At 40.6% G+C, this 23,464-nt stretch overlaps 1 protein-coding gene across 1 annotated transcript; it reads left to right on the top strand.

Annotated features, from left to right (window-relative positions):
- The first annotated feature begins 15,543 nt into the window (after positions 1–15,543).
- LOC124148682 lies at positions 15,544–23,046 on the top strand. Its single transcript, XM_046519913.2, has 6 exons — positions 15,544–15,831; positions 16,520–16,616; positions 18,681–18,799; positions 21,614–21,701; positions 22,269–22,431; positions 22,839–23,046. The coding sequence occupies exons 1-6, from the start codon at positions 15,662–15,664 to the stop codon at positions 22,856–22,858; spliced, it is 657 nt and encodes a 218-aa protein (XP_046375869.2). The 5' UTR covers positions 15,544–15,661; the 3' UTR covers positions 22,859–23,046.
- The last annotated feature ends 418 nt before the right edge of the window (positions 23,047–23,464 follow it).

Below are 23,464 nucleotides of genomic sequence, written 5' to 3'. Positions count from 1 at the left end.
AGCACATGCAGATACAGATGCTTAATAATTTCCAACTTAGGCATTTGTTTTTTGATTGGTTTGTTTATGGAGTTTAATTTTATCTTTGGTCGGTGATAAAAAAAACATTTTTTGCCGGGTTGGCAGGATGAGGAAAATTTCAAAATATAAACTGACGGCCAAGAGAAACTTTACTATTTTAAAAGAAGAAATTGCAAAAAAGAATAAAAACACATTCAAACTCAATCAATGCAAAACACATCGTCCAAACACAACAATGCTCTATGCAGAAAATGACAAGTCCACGCAGAATGCGAAAAAACGACAACAAAAAACATGTGATGCTTTTGCAGCTGAAAAAAACCTTGCAATATGGGTAAATAAATGATACCGACGGCATGTCGGACACTGACACTGATAAAGAACACACCACAGAAATGCCAAGACTGACACCCGAACAAAGCGAGCGGCCCTGGTTATGATACAGATGGGAGTCAACCATGGACACATTGCTTGCACTTTATGTTGCTACCGTGTTGCTGTAACTAACCTGATGCAACTTTACAGACAATCCGGGCAGACATGAGACAGGCAAAGAACAGTCAGACCCAGGATAACTACGCCCAATGAAGACCGGTACTTTGCACCTTCGGAATGGATTTTTGACAATGACGTCATCAGCGGCGAATGCCTTAGGACATATGGTTAGTCGACAGACAGTGGCCAGGCGACTCAGGCCTTACAGAGGACAGTTATTGACAGCTCAACATCGTCGTCAGAGATTGAGAAGGGTCCGGACTGTACGTCGTTGGCAGCGACGTGACTGACAGAGGGTCATCTTCAATGATGAAAGACCTTTCAGAGCTGATGTTGCGTTCAGGAGGTCGTAACGAATGGTTAAGGGGGTGTAATGGTGTGGGGAGAAACTACTGGTCGTCGCCATCGTTCTTCGTCCGATTGTCCAACCATTTCTACAACAGCTGTAACGTGGCGTCTTTTATCAGCAGGACAACGCCAGGCCCCATTCAGCCCAAGGTTGAAGTAAATCGTCGATTTGTCAGTCTGACACACCTACAAACAACGATGTCAGATGAAGCGAACAGTTTCAGCTAGAAACCAGTTGACATAGCAATCTGTAATTGAAGAAAAGGAACAGAAAATGGCTGTCAATTGTTTTGATGTTTGTTAGAATATCCAAGAAATACCAAACTCAGCCACCTTGTTCATACAATTGTCTTGTCCGGCATTGCCGAGTTCGGATTGTATTCACGGCGTCTTCATTATTTGAATAGGGGTAATTATTTTTAAAGTTCGTAAATTTTTTTAACATCCTTAAGGAGGAAGTAAATAATCATAATATCTGGAATGAGAAATAAACGACTCGTGGCCGTTGTTAATCGTAAGTAAAACACTACAGGGACAATTAACCATACGGGGCTGCGCCCCAAGTCGATTATACACGAGGACGAAGATATTATGTGATCAATTCTTTAACTCCGAATGGTTTGTCATCTACATTTACCTTTTCCACTTAAAGTAATGTTTCCGTATCACAGTCAGCGAAAGTAAGTAAAATTAACAATGTGACACTAAAATAACAAAAACAGCACACAGCCATAGACAGTTAGAAAACATGTCCTTCCGCTTAACCCATGTCAATGACCGGGGTTTGTAGTTCGTTCGTGTATATATAGGGTACTCTACTTCAATTTTCATTCACTTTAACCATAGCAACATAAACATGTGAAAGATATATCGGTCACTGACCCTATAGTTACAGCATGAGTAGCGAGACCTGGGAATAAATGTTTATAACACGTTTATAGGTACTTTATCATAATGATTAGTCGTTGTATCGATCGTCAATAGGCCTTTGAACTCCGTACACACATGCGATAAAAATAATCCCTTCGCTGTATATCGCACCATACTCGAATAAGTGAGTGAGTGAATTGAACGCCGCTTTGAACAATATTTCACTTATATGACGGCTTGTCAAGATTGATGTGGGAGGAAAGCCCTCATCTTAGACGTTTACCACTTGACTGTAACACACATAAGAAACATAAGAATATAAGAAACAAAATTAGGGCCAAGGTGGGATTCGAACCCACGATTTCTGCAGCGCCAGAAGGAAGTGAACCATCCGTGACCTAATAAAGTGCTACAAAGAATACTATAAACTTTTTACCGCAACGCAACGGCCCAGATCCCTCTGAGAAACCGTCACAAGGGTTATAGAAGTAGAACCACCCGCCATTTGTATCAGGTACGTCTTGGAACCTGAAGCGAAATGATTACGTACGTGTACGTGAGTTGGCGAGTGAGAAGCACACATACGTCTTCCCTTCAGTCGTTTCACGCCGGATTCAGGAATATTCCAGCAATATGACGACGCTAGACAACAAGTACAAGTCGCTACTCGCTGTAGCCGTCACTTATCACTGTAACCGCCAGACTCACAAACTCTTGATCCTTACCAGAATCCACGTCATATGCGACGTGCTTCTTGCCTGTTACTGTAGTGAGGCAAGCAGAATTTATTTCAGTGTTTCTCATGTCCAACATATAACACAATACCGTCCGGCTCAATAGAAAAAAACAAAAACCTTGTTCTATTCACACTCAGTCACCCACTTCAACATACAAACAACAAATTTCCCGTTTCGAAAAACCGAACTGAAAGTGATCGAAAAGGGAAATAACTCTGACTTTGTTTTGGTCTTTAAGGTCTCAAAATCAACCCTTACACCTAAACGACACAATCCCCATGGAATTAAAATTGGAAACCACTCTTGCATTTATCATAAACAAATGTCATCTCATTTGTATTCTCAATAAAAAATCAACTGTTTCTTATTTTCATAATTTCTACCGTCCGCTCGCTCATTCTTGAGCTGAGCATTGAGATGAGAAAGACAAGACGGCTCAACTAGTGTGTTTTGAAAGTGGATACACGGAGTGTGTTTATGTATTTGTTTTTTAACGCCGTACACAACATTATTCCAACTATATGACGGTGTTCTGTAAATACTGGGGTTTGAAAGAGGTAATCATTGTAGATATCTGCAACCTCTTACGCCTTCAGTTTGGAATGACACGCATTAACCGAGTCTGATCGTTGAGTCCATTCAGCCAAGATCAGTATTTCTTCAGTTATCCTTCTAAGTTTGAAGCTTATAACACCAATCATACGATTCAATGATGGATACCATATCTTACCTGGCGGTTCCGTTGACGTAGGCAAGAGGTGAAAGGTCTAATGTCCCTTGAGAGTTCTAATCTGGTGCAAGCCTCAGACAAACACGACGAGACGAGCACAATGTATATGATACATGCTACAAACGGTGATGTTATCTATCCTCCTGTGAACCCGCACCTGTGAGTGATGTGACGAGACGACAATGCCACTATCGAAAAGTAACTGGCTATGTCACATTATACACGGCTTATTTTTATGTACATGTACTGCATTTCTTCTGTAAACTTGAATTTTATTGTGGTGCTCACGTTGATAGGTACAATATGTGAAGCTCATTTTTATATTATGATGCTCCCGTTGATATCTACAATATGCGAAACTCATTTTGATATAATAATGCTCCCGTTGATATCTACAATATGTGAAACCCATTTTGATATAATGATGCTAATTGATACCTACAATATGTGAAACTCATTTTGATATAATGATGCTCCCGTTGATACGTACAGTATGTGAAACTCATTTTGATATAATGATGCTCCGTTGATATCTACAATATGTGAAACTTGTTTTGATATAATGATGCTCCGTTGATATCTACAATATGTGAAACTTGTTTTGATATAATGATGCTCCAGTTGATATCTACAATATGTGAAGCTCATTTTGATATAATGATGCTCCAGTTGATATCTACAATATGTGAAACTTGTTTTGATATAATGATGCTCCAGTTGATATCTACAATATGTGAAACTCACTTTGATATAATGATGCTCCCGTTGATTTCTACAATATGTGAAACTCACTTTGATATAATGATGCTAGTTGATATCTACAATACGTGAAACTCATTTTGATATAATGATGCTCCAGTTGATACGCACAGTATGTGAAGCTCATTACACGTACCATATGTGAATCTTCTCTACAACCTCTGTCAAGATGAGGAGAAGAGAAGCCAAGAGGAGAGGAGAAGACAGATGTCAAGATTTTTGCACTAAAATATCGAGCCCACTGAGGTACCATGCCTCAGTTTAACAAAGATATCACACTTAACAAGGACATAGTACACTGACAATCCTATTTATGCCAGGCAGGGTGAAACACAGACAGTCCAAATATTTCCAGTCAGATTTGATGTCCGTGATATTTCGAAAGACAACAAGTTTGTTGGTCATCATATTGCGCAAACTTTGACTTACTCAAACCACACTGGGGCTACATCATATGAAGCGAACCCGGGTCTTCGACGTGACGAGCGAGCTCTTTAACCACTAGGCTACCCGACCGTCCCCATAAAAATGGAGATTATGATGGTTTGTCGCGATCAGCACAGTACCCGTGCTCGTGGGTTTCATCATAATCAAGTAATCAGGAGTAGATAAGTGAATGTTGTTTAACGCCGTTGTTTAATATTTCAACTATATCACGGCGACCTGTAAGTGAACGCACTAGCAACGATCCACAGCAAGTCAGAGCCTGACCACCCTATCCTCTTCTTTGACTCTTACGACCAGCATGGAATACTAGGGACCTATTATAACCCTTTTACCATGGAGATATCATGTGGCACTAATATAATACGGTTATCGTGGTTGTGGTCCTCGCCGTTATCGCAGTCGTAATCGTAGTGATCGCAGTCGCAGTGGTCATTGTGGTGGTCGTGGTCGTTGTGCAGGCCGTAGTCGTAGTCGAAATCGCAGTGGTCGTAGTCGTAGTTGCAATCGCAGTAGCAGTAGCATCAGTAGTTGTCGTAGCAGGGTAATAGTAGAAGTAGTAGCAGTAGAAGTTGTAGTAGCAGTAGTTGGTGAGTGAGTTGGGTTTAACGTTTTTAGCAGTATTCCAGTTATTTCAAGGCGTGTCAGCTTCACGTTGGAGGAAAGTCCGAAGTAATGCAGGAATCAGAAGTTTACCACTTCGGTGAAACCCACCAGCACGAGTATGGTGCTGACAAACCTAGAAACATAATCGGGGCGCCCAGGATTCGAACTCGCAATCGTAGGTTTCTGGTGTGCAAGGGACGCAGCTGTGCCTCCAGTAGCAGTAGTAGCGGTAGTGGTAGTGGTAGTGGTAGTAACATAATAAAATAATATGTATTGACAGTACTGATGAGTGAGTGAGTTAAACTTTAACGTTGCATCTGCATTTTTTCAAGCATATAGTGATGTGAATAATTGTAGTTGTCACTTTGCCAGTCCTTTTTTCTTATTTCGTACAGGTCGTTAAGTAAAGATATAATAATTACATATCACTGATGTTATGTGTCATATCACGTTATCTGTCAGTTAAACTCGTCGTAGCTCATACCTATGTCAACATCGACAGCATACCTGGTAATCCGACATATCAGCACGATACAGTAGAGAAAAAAGTAGAAGAATGGGTGAAAGAAGAAGAAAAAGGAAAAAGAGGAAGAGTAAGAAGAGGAAGAGGAGGTCGACTGTACAGATGGCGTCTGTTGTTTCTGGTCCATGTATATCAGTCCCGACGTCTTCTGTCGGCCACATATCCCACCCCACACCATCACACCGCAAGACGGTGCAGTCTCCTGAATACAACAAGAAGCCATGGCATCGTATCCTAATTGCGTTGATGGATGCTCACTGTGTCGTGTCAATCACTGGGTTGTCTGGTCCAGACCGATTATTTACAAACAGCTTGAATATTGCTGAGAACAGCGTTAAACAACAAACAAACATTCTTAGATCTATCTTTAAGTGGTGATTTGCCTTTTTTATTATTCGACGTCGTCCCGTAATCGTTATTTGTTCAGCACCGTGACACAGCGAAACCAGAGATTGATATTATGAGCATCGTCTTACGCCGTTGGGGTATGCTGTCGCGTAATGAACCTTGTCAAATCATTGGGTTGCCCCTAACGAAAAGCATAGGTTGATATCAACACATTCAAAAGCACCACGGTTGGTAACGCAAATTTATTGCGGAAAATAAAAATGACGTGTTACGTGGGAAACTGACGATGTGTCGATCTCCTTCATTTTTTCCGAACAACTACGAACAACAATGGTTACGTAGAGGGGAGTGCCGTTTAAGAGGACCCGTGAAGATCCGGTGTAGAATAGGTCTTCAGCAACCCACGCTTACCGTAAAAGGTGACTATGCTTGTCGTAAAAGGCGACTAATGGGATCGGGTGGTCAGGCTCGCTGACTTGGATGATACATGTACATGTAATCGGTCCCAATTGCGTGGATCGATGCTCATGATATTAATCACTGGATTGTCTGGTCGAGACTCGATTATTTTACAGACCGCCGTCATATAGCTGGAATTTTGCTGAGTGCGGCGTTAAACAACCAACCAACCAACCGTATAAGAGACTAATCAGACTAAACTCTCTTTGTATGCAATAATATGTCGTAATGGTAGAAAAATAGCAAGTAACAAAATACGAAATGTAAACGAACAATTTTAAAGGGAGTTCAATGGAAACTATAAAAAATATTAAAAGTTCTATAATGAATCCGCGTCTTTCGGGTGCATTCCTCAAATCCATAGTAACCAAAACTGTGACACGCCTGCATCTCATGTACATGTAAAAACAAAAAAAGTAATAAGTTAACAATGTTGGAAATGTAAGAAGGGAAGCCAACTGTTATTTAGTTATGATTGGTAATTAGATATTGGAAAATGAAAGCCAGGAATCTAATTAGCACTGATTGGTAATGAGCAATGGAGAAACGGAACCCAAAATTATAATTAGCACTGATTGGTAATAAGCAATGGACAAATGGAAGCCAAGAATCTAATTAGCACTGATTGGTAATAAGCAATGGACAAATGGAACCCAAAATTATAATTAGCACTGATTGGTAACAAGCTATGGACAAATGGAACCCAAAATAATATTTAGCACTGATTGGTAATAAGAAATGGACAAGTGGAGGCAAGAATCTAATTAGCGCTGATTGGTAATAAGCAATGGACAAGTGGAGGCAAGAATCTAATTAGCACTGATTGGTAATAAGCAATGGACAAATGGAACCCAAAATTATAATTAGCACTGATAGGTAATATGCTATGGACAAATGGAACCAAAAATTATAATTAGTGGAGGCAAGAATCTAATTAGCACTGATTGGTAATAAGCAATGGACAAATGGAACCCAAAATTATAATTAGCACTGATAGGTAATATGCTATGGACAAATGGAACCAAAAATTATAATTAGTGGAGGCAAGAATCTAATTAGCACTGATTGGTAATAAGCAATGGACAAGTGGAAGGCATGACGGATTAACTGACATAGGTAACAAGACCATCATATTAACGTGCAGCGTTTGTACTTTAAGAACATCTTTTATATACAATAAAGGCCCAAGTGATTACTTGGTCAACGCCTAAGCGGTAACTAAAAGCCCAAGGGAAACATTCAACATACTTATGGCCATACGAAATGCAAGGGACGGTTCCTCAATCCAAACATCGTAATAAAATCTTGTGGTAAAACTAATGGTGGAGCTTGACCATGGAAGCTTTGACATAACGGATCCTGTCTGGGAACAGTGAGCACTTGACTTTTCAAAAAGAATTGTCCAAATTCAAAAGGAACCAGCGCCTTACAAAAGTTATATTTAGAATTGATGATCGTACACAAAGTACGCCTTCATCAGTCAACAACTCAAGAAATAATACCTTCATGTCCTTAAACGAAACGGGTTTAATCCGATGACAAGCAATGAATGGAGTTGTTAAAAACGTTTTTCTTTACATGTAATTATACGCAATTATATATCAATTGATAGGCTGGTTGGTGTACATGCTGACATCGCATGGATGGACTACTGTTGTGCGATGCTATACAAGAAATACAACTGTTTCATGAAAATGGTATGAGTGGCGGATGACATCGGTAGGACAGGACATGCTAAGCCTTTTCGCAAACACTTGATGTCATGTCATGTCGTGGGATTATCGATACTGGTTCTCTGGCGTTCACGTCGTGTATTACAAAACTTAAAATTTGAGATGATGGTCCGTAAACTGCTTATGTTCTAAACTGTTAAAGTTAGACATATTAATATGTTCAAAGTTATTTCAAGTTGTGACGTTATTACTTCACTGATCAATCCTAGTTTATGTTCGAAGCGTATTTGAAAAGTAATCAGTCATGTTTTAATATGTTTGTAGTGAGCCCGAGTTTATTTGTCGCAGTACGGAAAATATGGTTTTCAGTCGGTAAATATTGAGCTTTTCGCCTGTTTTCATAACAGTAATACTTAGAAATGAAAATAGGAGACAGTGTCTTGATTTTGTTTCTAGATTTGTCAGCTCATTACGTGTACCTGCGCACCGAAGTGGTAAAGTTCTGAGACCTGCATCTCTTCGGGCTTTCCTTCCATATCAAGCTGAAAAGCCGTGATGTAACTGGAAAACTGTTCAAAGCGGCGTTACATTCAACTCACTCACTAACTTACACAAGTCATATTGTCGTATCATTGTCTTACAATTCCCTATTTATCTATATATTCAGGCAAGAAAGAATTTTAATCCATATTTTGTGATATTGCTGTTAAAGTAATGATATAAAGACGTTATCACCCGAGTGTGTTTGGGGATGGGAGATATCCTGTACTAGGAATAAACATTGTATACATAATCTTTATTCCTAATTCAGAATATGTACCATCCCCAAATACACAAGTGTGATAACCTCGTTATCATATGATGTCATTCTTCAATTCTGTGCCAACTTCTCAAGCAAGTCACAGTTGTGAACGAATCCAAGGGTCGAGACAGCGCGATATATTTTTATCTCGAATTCGAGATAATCGGTAACAACTGGAGAATATGTTCGGTACTTTCGAGAAAACGAATGTGGAAATAACAGGGTCCGATGGTATGGGTAAGTGACACATTATACCCTGGTGCGACTGCAACAAAAGCCATGTTTGGCTTATTCATTGAACCAGGCGATTCATGGAACATACACTTTTGAAACAAATGATATTTCATCTTTACTTGGTTTACCTGGACACTTCAACAAATTTATTTGTGCTGTTAATATCAGTTAAGAGTGTTGGTATCTCCAACGTTTTAGGGTATCCATGCTATGAAAAGGTGGAGGTGGGGCATACCCTTTTAATTACCTTTCCATGGTGTTTCTGCAGACGAAAGTGTAATCGTGTTACAGGTTTAATTCTTTGTTCGATATGTGCCTCTGTTCACCAAGCAGTGAATGGGGTATCAGGTAGGATGAATAGGTAATGCTACTGTTAACCTTCTAGCGCGTTGTACGTTGACGTTGCTAAATCCTTCTCTAAAATTGCTTAAAAACGTATTAGATATAGAGAATCTCACCCTCGTGTCTTTTGATATCAAATACATCAACACGAGTTGATAAAAGTGGAAAAACTCCGAGGCGAGTGTTGATGTATTTGATATCAAAAGACACGAAGGTGAGATTTTATTTATCATCCAACATCATTCTTCCACCTTTTTTTCTGTTTAAAGACAGTAATAAGCAGTGTCTTAAGTGTAAAAAGTATTGCTAACACCTTTGTAGCAGAGCCATAAGTGATGTCATTTGATTGTGACGCCATGGTAACCAGTGACGTCACAATGCCCTGCAAAGCATTGTGATGCAATTTCATTGCAGCGATACCTACATTGTAGATATCGCTTGATCTCAACCACGCGATATCTCCTGTGGGAGCCAGTTTGGGATGATAGATGCCACTCTCCAACGGATGATAGAAAAACGAACCTATGTGCCCCTGAGCTTAACCCAGTGTAGACAAAACTCATGAATTCGGCATAAGAAAGAAAAAGCTGCTTCATGCAAAGAGTGGGATGTGCCCACATATAACAGAACAATCTCGCATGAATTGGAAACATATGTTTGTAAAAAATTCTTGCACATAACTTTAGATGTCATCAATTTCACCATGACGTCAGAGACGATATTTCTGTGCTCATGCATTGCAAAAGGCCTTAGCTACGACCGTGATTTTCGATATCTCAGACTATTATTTTGACATGTACATTTATCGTATATTTGGTTGATGCATTTATATAATTACTTATCTAGTGTATGTGTGTGTGTGTGTATGTGTGTGTGTATGTGTGTATGTGTGTGTGTGTATGTGTGTGTGTGTATGTGTGTATGTGTATGTGTGTGTGTGTGTATGTGTGTGTGTATGTGTGTATGTATGTATGTGTGTCTGTGTGTGTGTATGTGTGTGTGTCTGTGTATGTGTGTGTATGTCTGTGTGTATGTATGTATGTGTGTGTCTGTGTGTGTGTCTGTGTGTGTGTGTATGTGTGCGTGTGTATGTGTGTGAGTGTGTGTGTATGTGTGTGAGTGTGTGTGTATGTGTGTGTATGTGAGTGTGTATGTGTGAGTGTATGTGTGTGTGTGTGTATGTGTGTTGTGTATGTGTTGTGTATGTGTGTGTATGTGTGTGTGTTGTGTGTGTGTGTTGTGTATGTGAGTGTGTATGTGTGAGTGTATGTGTGTGTGTGTTGTGTGTGTGTATGTTGTGTATGTATATGTGTGTGTGTTGTGTGTGTGTGTTGTGTATGTGTGTGTGTATGTGTGTGTGTGTGTTGTGTGTGTGTGTGTGTGTGTATGTGTGTGTGTGTGTGTGTGTGTGTGTGTGTGTGTGTGTCTCAGATCTTGAAAGCAGGAATGTTTACGTACAACAGGGGCAACACAATAATTACTTGGTTTCATGGATTAGCTTAAAGTGCCATAAAATGAAGAAGAAGATCGAAATATGCATGGATGCTATTTATGAAGGAACTAAAACAAAATACAACAACAAATGTTGTCTGTTCTTTGTGCTGATTGAAAATTGTTGTCACGAATGCCTGTGTTATTAGAGTTAAGAACGTGTTGTGTATTGTAAACGTCAGAGACCTTCATCACTTCGGGCTTTCCTTCTGCATTAAACATAACCACCGTGATATACGGGTATCGGGTATACTGTTAAAAGCGGCTGAAACTCAATCACTCACTCCTGAGATAATTTTGAAAGTCACTGACCAGAGAAAAAAATCATCTGTATTTTTTCATACCTTGCAGGTCATTCTCTAACACTCTTTGAGTCTATCACGGAAACATGATTAAATGTAGCAATATTCCTCATGTCAACAAATATAAAAGACCGCCTCCGTGGTTCAATGCCCGACCAAGTCATAGCAAAAGTCGTCAAAAGAAGGTATTTGTTGTTTCCCTGCCTGGCGATCGACAGAAAGGGGCTAAAACAAGGACTGGTCGATTAGCTCCAGTGTCATTACAAACAAAGAAATAGATCGAAATATGCATGAGTGTTATTCATGAAGATACGAATTAAACACAATAAAAAAACCATGTATATATATCTACCAAAAAGTGAAATAGGGCGTGATGCGTGTTGGCTGTGTCAAACGCAAATGTGAATGGGTATAGCCACTGCCCAACCCAGAGTGAATCGGCGTAACGTGAATAGGTATAGCCTCTCCCCAACCCAGAGTGAATCGGCGTAATGTGAATAGGTATAGCCACTCCCGAACCCAGAGTGAATCGGCGTAATGTGAGTAGGTATAGCCACTCCCCAACCCAGAGTGAATCGGCGTAATGTGAATAGGTATAGCTACTCCCCAACCCAGAGTGAATCGGCGTAATGTGAATAGGCATAGCTACTCCCCAACCCAGAGTGAATCGGCGTAATGTGAATAGGTATAGCCACTCCCTAACCCAGAGTGAATCGGCGTAATGTGAATAGGTATAGCCACTCCCTAACCCAGAGTGAATCGGCGTAATGTGAATAGGTATAGCCACTCCCTAACCCAGAGTGAATCGGCGTAATGTGAATAGGTATAGCCACTCCCTAACCCAGAGTGAATCGGCGTAATGTGAATAGGTATAGCCACTCCCCAACCCAGAGTGAATCGGCGTAATGTGAATAGGTATAGCCACTCCCTAACCCAGAGTGAATCGGCGTAATGTGAATAGGTATAGCCACTCCCTAACCCAGAGTGAATCGGCGTAATGTGAATAGGTATAGCCACTCCCTAACCCAGAGTGAATCGGCGTAATGTGAATAGGTATAGCCACTCCCCAACCCAGAGTGAATCGGCGTAATGTGAATAGGTATAGCCACTCCCTAACCCAGAGTGAATCGGCGTAATGTGAATAGGTATAGCCACTCCCTAACCCAGAGTGAATCGGCGTAATGTGAGAAGCTACATGTGGCCACTCCCCTACCCAGAGTGAATCGGGGTCATTGAATGTCTAAAATGCAAATTGATCTGGGTTTCGCGTCAGGATACTGTAAATAAAACGTTTGTTGTGTGCTGTTTAGCGCCGCACTCAGCAATATTTCACATTCCAGCTGTGTGACAGCGGCCTTTAAATAACCGATCATAGGATGCTGTAGTACAAAGCGATCTCAACGCTAAGTTGGATTGTCTGGTCAAGACTCGAGTATTTACAGGCCGCCGTCATACAGCTGGAATATTCCTGAGTGCGGCGTTAAACAACAAACAAACAAACAACCTGATTAGAATAGATCTTTAGGAAACTGGCCGTAGGAGGGGAGAAAGTGGATCGGGGGATGAGGATCGGTGACTTGTAGATTGCACGTCATCGTGCCCCGATTACACATTCTCCAGCCTTATAACGACGGGCTGTAAAATTCTGAACCAAACAATCCACTGATTCATATAATGAACAACAGATTGTCACATTGAATCGATTTCACAATATCAGTCATTGGCTTATGCGATTAAGGCTATGTTATTACACAGCCCGTCGTCCTAAAGCGGGACTATTGTTAAACATCGATCCAATAACAGAGTTCAAGCGAACTGTAACGCTCGGCTACCTTATCGGATGACCAGGATTGCTGGCTATGTTGACATAGATATGATCTATGATCATCTATGTGTTTAGTAACGTGACACGGCACAAAGCATCACTGACCTATAGTGTACGGTATGTACGAAATACGAGACGAGGAATGATTGTGACTGAGACTACTAAAACTAGTGTCGTCTCCATATGACTAGAAAAATGCAGATGCGACATTAAACTTTAACTTACTGCTACTGTTTGTTTTTTGCTTGTTAAAACAATCCACAGATTTTTGCGTTAAATGTAATTGATTGATATATGGCCCTATTCAGTTGTATGAATGTGACAGATCATGGCAATACGCTCTAAATAAATCAGGTTAAAATCTAAATATATACTTTTCAAAGTTAAGAAGACTATGGTTAATTAGTCATGACAAATTGTTTTGCAAAAATACAATCATATAATTGTGGGTGTTCTATAACTAGTTTTCGGTAGTATATGATGTAACAGTGTGTCATACTGTTGTCCGTAAACATTCTTTTTGTCATTATCCTATGTGATGTATGTTTAACTTGAATTGTGTTTCTTGTCTTGTGCAAATCTACAAATATATGAACTTGCATAAAGTAATTTGATGAACAACGCTGTGAGCTTGTGATTGAGAATGGTTTCACGTTGCTTTTAACAATAATCCAGTAATATCACGGGGAACACCAGAAATGGGCTTCACACATTGTACCCATGTTGGGAATCGAAATGGGACTTCGGCTTGACGCGCGAACGCTTTAACCACAAGGCTACCCCACTGCCCCCATCGCCATGGCGTTACCACAGTTGATTTGTGTACTTTTGTAAACTACACATATGGAGAGAAAAAAAAATTAGGGTGGCCACATAGTTGGTTGATAACAATATGAAATGCATTACTATGATTATCTATAACATATATTAAATCAGCTATCATTGTAATATTTTATCATGTATATCTTAAGTATAGTTTTGTCAAAATTATGTATGTATGCGTTTGTGTTTGTGTGTGTGTCCGACTCATTGTCTGTATTATGAACAAAATGAAAACATGAACAGCGACTATCTTTATTCTGTGAATCTTGCGTATTTACTACACTACAAGAAAATGTACAAGCAAAACGAGAAAACATTATGTGTGCATTTGTAACATATTTATCTACTACAAGATGTTTAAAAAATCTTATCATAAGAGGCAAAATAGCGGTGAGAATTACAGGAATGGATCACTAAATATCAGCAAAAACCGTTTTAATGTACGGCATTATGGGAAATATCGCTTTCTCGCTCTATCGCTTTCTCGCTCTTTCGCTTTCTCGCTCTTTCGCTTTCTCGCTCTATCGCTTTCTCGCTCTATCGCTTTCTCAGATGACTAACCATAGTCATATGAAAGAATCGGGTTTCTTTAACTTCTTTTGAATAGTATGTACTGTAAATCTTGAATATTAACGTTAGAGTTAATTATAAATGCAAAAAATGAGAATAGACTTAATTAATTATACTTTGCATTTATGTCTCAGAAATGGCTGTTGATAAGACGGCCTCACTGCACACTTTGAATAGCGGAAATCCCAACTTGAATATAAAACCAATCAACTATCTATTTCCACATTACGATTCCTGAGAACAAAATGTCATCAAAAAACTAGAAATTACATATGGACATCCGGAAGTATTACCATTGTTTGGGTGAGGACTTCCACTTTGATGACATCTACTCCACAAACAGAATAAACATTGATATAAGCGTGGTTTTTAGGAAAAAAACTATTGTTTTTTCAGGAAGTACGTACTACTCAGCGCTAATGAGCGGTGTTATTTGCTATTTGTTTTGATAACTTGGCCTGGGGGCGGTGCATGCAATAAAACTCCTAAATTCCTTTTTACGCAGAAATACGTGGATTGGTTTAAAAGCACCCATGTCTGTACTGTTAAATTATGTTCAAGTAGATAGTGAGAAATTTCAACATTCTGTCCATCTGTATAATTTGTAATGTGACTGGAAAAATCTCAGCTCTGTTTTATGATTAAAACCCCTCCCCCAATGAGGTCAGGTTTAACTATTCATTAATGTGGTTTTATGTATATACTTTTTATCGTAAAGAAACCCATCTAGTGGCCAAGAGGGAATATTGCTATACCGCGAGAAAGCGACTGAGCGAGTCAGCGAGAAAGCGAGAGAGCGAGAAAGCGATGACCCCACTCGGCCACAATAGATAATACTTTTCGATATATAAATTATTGCTGATCACGTAGGCCTTTATGAAGCAAGTATCCAACAACATTTTGAAATCTATGTGTTCATCACGTGTTGCGTGTTGCGAAAGAATCACTTCATGTGTATCATATAGCCCCAGTGTGCTAATTCTGATGACCAGCTATTGTTGTCTTTCGCAATATCAAGATTGGACTTTAGATACCGTAGAACGTCTTGTACTTGCTCACCTTATATAATCCGAACAACGTAAGTCGTTTAACGTTCGCATTATTCACTGCGTTACGTGACTGACTGTCAGGCCGTGGACGGCGCATAAAGTGAATGATTATTTATTAGAAGAAATGCGGCACATGTATAAGTACACCATCATATGACATGGCCAGTTGCTATATAATAGTTTCATAATTTTCTGGTCACATCACTCACAGATGTCGGACCGCAGGATGATACCACAAGCGGCTGTAGCATGCATCATAGGCATTGTGCTCGTCTCGCCGTGTTTGTCTGAGACTTGCGTGAAGATCAGTTCTTGTTCTTGCCAGACTTCTCAAGGAAAATTTGACCTTTCACCTCTCGCCTACGGAGACGGAACACCCAAGTAAGTTATGGTTCGGTATCCATCAAAGCATCATTTATATTACAAAAACCAAAATGTAATTTTCCATACATTGCCAGTTCAAATGTTTAGCGGTCACTGTTAACTCTGACCTGAGCCAAATTACAACCCCCACCCCCCACGGGGACCTGGGGTTATTTCGGCAACGGTGGAAACTGAACTGAACTGGACACGATTATTTACAGACCGCCGTCATATAGCTGGAATATTGCTGAGTGCGGCGTTAAACAGCGAATTGTGCTTTATCCACCTTCCAAAACAGACCACTCACCACTCAACCACTCACTCATTATCACTCACCAATCACTCACAATAATCTCGACCCGTGAAGATCCGGGGTAGAATAGGTCTTCAGCAACCCAGGTTTGCCGTAAAAGGCGACTAACGGGATCCGGTGGTCAAGATCGCTGACGTGGTTGATGCATGTCATCGATCCCAATGGCGTGGATCGATGCTCATGATATCAATCACTTTATTGTCTGGTCCAGCCTCGATTATTTACAGACCGCCGTCATATAACTGAAATATTGCTGAGTGCGGCGTAAAACAACCAACCAACCAACCACAATGAACTCAATTACTCAACATCCCACCCACACATTCACTCACTCAACCACTGACCCACTTACTCACTCACCCACCCACTCACTGTTATTGACTTTCGCTACAGGTTCCGAGACGCGCCAGGTCCAGCTGGTGCCTGGTTTTACTCCTACAACCCTTGTGTTGGCTTCTCAGAGGGGTCTGGCCCGTGTGAACTCGTTGCGGTAAATTTATATAATTCTTCGTCAAGTAGTGCTTTATGAGGGCGCGGGTGGTCGTGGTCCAATCGCTTCAAGCGCTACATTTCACTGTGGGGAGTTGCGTCCCTTGGGCGTACCAGAAACCACTGATAGTGGTACCAATCCCTGTTTCGCCATGATTTTTTTCTAGTAATGTCTACTTATGTTAATTTGTTGTTGTGATTTGTGTTATAATTCAATTATTTTCCTTCCCGTGATACGTTTACATCACCAAGAACGGGGTATAAAATTAATTATTCCTGTACTTTCTCAGTGTATTATATATCCGTCATACTCTGATAAATACCCTCGACTCTTCTCCGATATAGCCTCGATTTGAGTCCGTTAGGAAATAAACGCTAAAATAGCCATTCAATAAAAAAACATGAGAATTTATTTTGTACGTTTCTTACCCATTAGGGAGAACAGCTGTGGACGTCACGATGGTAGTGAAAGGGTCCATTGTATTTGACATAAAAATGGGAAAATAATACTCTGTATTATCGAGGATGTACTTTCCTCGGTGTATTGTTCAATACATCAACAATTTACTTCTGAGGTGGTTGTGTATTGGGCTATTGGAAACTATGAATATTTCGCTTATTCTTTCGCTGTGACGAGTTGCGTCCCTTGGGCACGCCAGAAACCTACGATTTAGGCCTCGAAACCCGGTTCACCCCGATTATGTTCGTAGGTATGTCAGCTCTAAACCAGTGCTCGTGGCTTTCACCAAAGTGGTAAACGTCTGAGACCTGCATCACTTCGGCTTTCTTCCCACATTGGGGGCACGGGTGGCCCATTCGTCTAAGTCGTCGCGATTCACTGTGCAGACTTGCGTCCCTTGGGCACGCCAGAAACCAATGATTGTGGGTGCGAATCCCGGTTCGCCTTAATTATGTTTCTAGGTTGGTTTGTCAGCAACATACCCTTGCTCGTGGTTTTCACCTAAGTGGTAAACGTCTGAGACCTGCATCACTTCGGGCTTTCCTCCCACATGCCGCGATACAACTTGAATGTTGTAAGAAGCGGCGTTAAACCCAACTCACTCACTCACTCGTCAATGGTTAATACAATGAAATAATGTTTCCCTGTCATTATTGTATCTGACGGAAATGATGGGATTCAAATATACTTGTTAATGATCATACAAGTATATATACTGTGTGTGCAGAACATATTTCAGCGTTTCGGCGTGCCAGCGTATGAGCATACTTTGCCCATAAGCTTACGACTGACATAAATTATATATTACATAGAATATGAGTACATAAGATTGGGAACGTGGTACATTTGTACGAATGAGCAAATGGATGGATTTTAATGTCGCTATGATCGGGGGCCATTGGGCAGCGTGGTAGTTGAAGCGTTTGTTCGGTTAACCACGCGAATACAAAATTTGAAGCCGTAATATTTCTGAACTATTGCTGAATACGGTGTAAAACCGACCTCACACACTCCGCGACCCGGGAAAATCAGGGGTAGAATAGGTCCTCAGCAACCCATTCTTGCCGTAAAAGGCGACTAACGGGATCGGGTGGTCAGGCGGGCTGACTTGGTTGAAGCATGTCATCGATCCCAATTGCATGGATCGATGGTCATGATATCAATCACTGGATTGTCTGGTCCAGACTCCATAATTTACAGACCGCAGTCATGTAGCTTGAATATTGCTGAGTGCGGCGTAAAACGAAAAAAAACACACACTCCGCAATAGTCACTGAAGCGTGCGTAAAATATAATTGTCAGTACGGAAATGTGTTCTCCTCTCACAATTGTAGCAAATGTCTTACTGAATGTTAGGATTCAAGTCGTCTTTAAAAATATACTGGTTATGTTTCATACATCAACAAACTTCAACAGTATTTCAACTGTAAAGTCACTGCGGTGTAGCATTTGGCCGGAGGAAAGCCCAAAGGGCCGGAGGAAAGCCCAAAGCTATGCAAGTTCTTGTCTGTCCCTCACATGCATTAAAACATTCAATTTCGCTCCGTGGTTACCATTTGGTTTGGATCTGAAACATTTCCCATCATCTGGGGTTGTTGTTTGTAGGTGTGTCAGACTGACAAATCGACGATGTCCTTCAGCCTAGGAGCTGCGAACTCGACAGTATTCAAGAACTCCGCCAACGTATGGCAGGTGGTGTATACATCACTTGGCAGTACTGTGAGGTAAACCTTTCACACATTCCGTCTTTGGGTAGAGCGAGTGAGTGAGAGCTGTTATACGGCACACACAGCTATATTTCTGCTTTGAAGCTGTCAATAATCGACCCGTGAGTCGACCCGTGAAGATCCGGGGTAGAATATGTCTTCAGCAACCAATGCTTGCCGTAATGACTTGGTTGATGTATGTTATCGATCCGAATTGCGTGGGTCGATGCTCATGATATCAATCACTGGATTGTCTGGTCCAGACTCGATTATTTACAGACCGCCGTCATATTGCTGGAATATTGCTGAGTGCGGCTTAAAAGAACAAACCAACCAACCAATAATCGAGTCTCAACCAGACACACCAGTGGCTGGTAGATGATAGTTCCACTCATCAATATATCGTGGCGTTTGGGTAGCCTAGTGGTTAAAGCATTGGCTCGAACCCAGGTTCAGTTATGGTTTGTTCACACCACAAGTTTGTTTTTTGCTATAGAGTAAAAAATGATACTTATTCACTTATTCAAAAACGTATCGAAGGTACATGATACGTTCCAATACAATGAAAACACATGTATGATACACATCCACATTACTTTATCAACAAGTCGACCGCCTCCGTGGTCTAGTGGTAGAGCATCCGCCCGGAGAGCGGAAGGTCCGGGATTTGATCCCCAGCCGCGTGATACCAAAAGACGTTAAAAGAAGGTACTTGTTGTTACCCTGTCTGGCTCTCGGCATTAAGAGGCTAAGACAAGTATACTGTGTCTGAGTGGGGTATTCATGTTAAACTGCAGCATGTATCTCAGCATCTTCCCGAGGCAAGAGAGTTAACTGACAATTTAAAGTCCAGTTTCCACCCTTGCCGAACTCGGCTGGTATTATGGAGTTAGAATCTGGCTGGACTAACATGTCTTTGCATTGTCCAATCAAAATCGTTAACCGAAATCGAAATCAGGTTCGTAAACTGTCATGCAGAGTTCGGTCGATTGCAGGATTTGCAAAGTATGTGCAATTTGTTGTCAACATATATTTCCAAATCTTTTCAAGTTTTTAATCAAGGTGCTCACATGATTTGATGCACTTCGCGATGTTAGTCCTGTTTTATAACAATATAGATCTTGATTGTCGATCAGATCGTCTTGTCTTGGCGCCACCCATTTAGTTTGTAACAAATGCAAGTGATACGAGAGCTGGAATCTGATTGGTAGGAGAGACAAAGAAGGGACATAACTCATAACAGCCACTGGTGGCACTACAATCGAGCCCAGGAATTCCAGCCTTGTTCGGCAAGGGTGGAAACTGGACTTTTATAGTCAGTTAACTCTCTTGCCTCGGGAAGATGGTATCTCATTGAGCTAGCACTAAAAAATCGGCTTTTATCCGGACAAGTGCAAGCAGCCACACGCACACACACATGTGCATGCACTACGTTATATAAATGAAATACTTGTATAAAACCTATTTACCTCACCACACCTCATCAACAAGTCAGTTGAATGGATGCATTTTGTAGACTTGTACGTAACCGCACTTTGTGTTCTGACTATGGTATGTTTTTTACCTGACATATTATAAGTTTGTTAGTTTGTAGTTTAACGCGGCACTCAGTAATATTCCAGCTATATTCAGCGAATCTGACCACCCGATCCCGTTAGTCGCCTTTTAGGGCAAGCATGGGTTGCTGAAGACCTATTCTATCCCGGATCTTCACGGGTCGACATATATAAAAACTATAATTATATTGTGGAAGTTTTTCAGTTCAAAAGACCATGCTTTTGTAAGCATGTTTTTATTTCTCCCAAATTGAAAAATATCAGGATTAAATACAAAAAATTGCAGTGAAAATGTTCCGACCCTGTTTAGTGAAAATTTCTGATTGACAGGAACAATGTTTTGATGTGTTTATGGGCGATTCTCCTGTACATTGTTAATGTGCAAATAGAATAAAAATGAAAACGAGATAAATATATTCGCAAGAAATGAAATAAACATAATGTAAAAGAAAACCAAAAGAATATAATGAAAATCGAAAGAATGAAACAAATAAATGTAGTTAATTTAGGATAAAGGAAAATGTGAAAACATGTAATTAAGACAGTAACGGAAAGAACGCATGGCCAAAAACATAATCGAAATCGGAAGTATTGCTCTACGAGAATTCCATAAAATGGCTGTGTTTATGACAAGTAAAATAAACAAACCAGGAGTCGCCAGGGAACACTACGGCCGAAGAATATATCAGTATCATAACATACGTTTTCAAAAATGTCAACGAAAATATCAAATAGGAATTTTCACAGAAGTATTTGTTCCTTGTTTTGAAATTCACCATGAAGAAAACTTCATGAGCATACTTGGGGGAAGTAAATTTATATGTTATAAACAATCCAATCTGTAAAACCAATAAATGATATTTATTTAAAAAATGATCATAAGCCAATTACATTTACACAGGTCCGTTGTGTTGGAGCAAGTTTTGTTTGTTTGCTTGTTGTTTATCGCCGCACTCGGTAATATTCCAGCTCTATGACGGCGGTCTGGTTGGTTGGTTTGTTGTTTAACGCCGCACTCAGCAATATTCCAGCTATATGACGTCGGTCTAGAAATAACCGAGTCTGGACCAGACAATCCAGTGATTGACATCACGAGCATCGATTCACGCCATTGGGATACGATGACATGCATCAACCAAGCCAGCGAGCCTGACCACCGGATCCCGTTAGTCGCCTTTTACGGCAAGCTTGGGTTGCTGAAGAGCTATTCTAACCCGGATCTTCACGGGTCTGGAGCAAGTTAACCGAACTAACTACATGCGTGTATTTCTTTCAGAACATCTACGGTAACACTTGTTTGTGACCCGAATGAACCGGGAAACTTCACGGCACAAGGAGAGAATCCCCAGGGCAGCGCGAATTATGTAAGAAGCTGATCATCATTCCTTCAAGTTTAGTTAAAGTCAAATATTTACTCCGTTTTGCCTCTTTGAGTGTGGATCTAACAAACCGGCCATATCAGATAACAACATTTTGTTTGTTTGTTTGTTGTTTAACGCCGCACTCAGCAATATTCCAGCTATATGACGGCGGTCTGTAAACAATCGAGTCTAGACCATATAATCCATTGATTGACTTCATGAGCATCGATCCACGCAATTTGGATCGATGACATGCATCAACCAAGTCATCGAGCTTGACTACCTGATCCCGTTAGTCGCCTCTTACGACACGCATAGTCGACTTTTAGACTATTCTGTCTCTAATTAACTTACACTATCTAATTATCTAACTCACGTCGCGAATTGCAACGCCTTAAACCACTGGCCACCTCTCCTTGACGTGGGTTCGAATTCCTGATTCGGCCCCGTGATGATGCTTGGTCTGTCATTACCATACCTATGCTCGTGGTGCAAGCATCAACGACGTCCGTCCCCTTTGGCGTTGCTCCTATTTCAATAAACTTACTGAACAAGTTATTTTCTTTTCAGTATTTCACACTGACGTCAAGCAACGCTTGTTTCATACCCAACCCCACAACACCCCTTATACCCACGTCTACAACTATGAAACCGCAATCGACGACGTCAGCCGCGCCCGGGTCACTGCCTCATTTCCTCTACATGTTGTCCGTATACATCGTGGGTGTATCATGTAAGTCAATGTTCAGTTTCCGTTGTACTGACTTCAGCGGAACAGGAGTAGGTTCGTCGGGTTGAACTCCACGTAAACAGTATGTCAGACGTTACAGCACCAATAACAATGGAATATGTTCATCCTGGCCTTTAATTATCAAAGTCAAATTTTTTGGGCAAATCATGGAAATAACAAAATGTATCTAACAAAGTGCTTACTACCTGTGGTTGGAAAGGTTAGACAGCAACAACGAGAACAGGGTAGATTTTAGGAGGGAACATCAGGCCAAAGTAGGAGTGAAATATTGCTTAAGTCCAAAGGAACACTAGTGAAACAATCTGTAACAATATGACAAAGGCTGAAAGATACCAACCTTCACAACTATTTGCGATCATTATAAATGATAATCTCTTTACTTATTTCAGTGCGTAGCTGTGACCACTGATCAAAAACTAATGTATTCTACGAGGAAGTCGAATGAAGTGTCTCCTGGCATGTCAAGGACCACGGAACAGACCCATGTGGAATAGTTCAAATTTCTGATAATCTCATTAAAATCAGAACTTAGTTCTCGCTACCGCCAAACAAAGATCTGAGGACATCCCATTAGGGCACACGTCAGAACGACCTTTCATCCGACTAATCAGAGCGTCGCTTACCAGATCATGAAAGTGAGAGTCGGAATGTGATTTCTAATCATGCAACCTCGAACACTGTAACACGGGGTATTCCGAACGATAGTTACAGGTTTAACGACTGAATCCATACAATCTAGACTATCTATTAGCCATTCCAGAATGTTCTCTTGTTCAGGTTTCAAATATTTAATCGAAAGTTTGTCAAAATATGTTTGGAAGCGTAGTCGCCATTTTGAAATTAGTGTCGCACGCACGAGAAAGCTGCCTTCTGATTAGCTAATGTCGACTTCTTGTCGGTCATTCGATTGGTCGGTCAGAGTTCGCGATTGTTGGTCAAAGTTCGCGTCTGACATGACCCGTAATGGTATGTCCTCAGATCTTTGTTTAGCGGTAGCGAGAACTAAGATATGATT

Source organism: Haliotis rufescens, unplaced genomic scaffold (assembly GCF_023055435.1).
Source record: "Haliotis rufescens isolate VD_foot unplaced genomic scaffold, xgHalRufe1.0.p SCAF_69, whole genome shotgun sequence".
Lineage (NCBI taxonomy): Eukaryota > Metazoa > Mollusca > Gastropoda > Lepetellida > Haliotidae > Haliotis > Haliotis rufescens.
The sequence above is the reverse complement of the archived record's forward strand: the minus strand, read 5'-3'. Positions and strand labels throughout refer to the sequence as shown.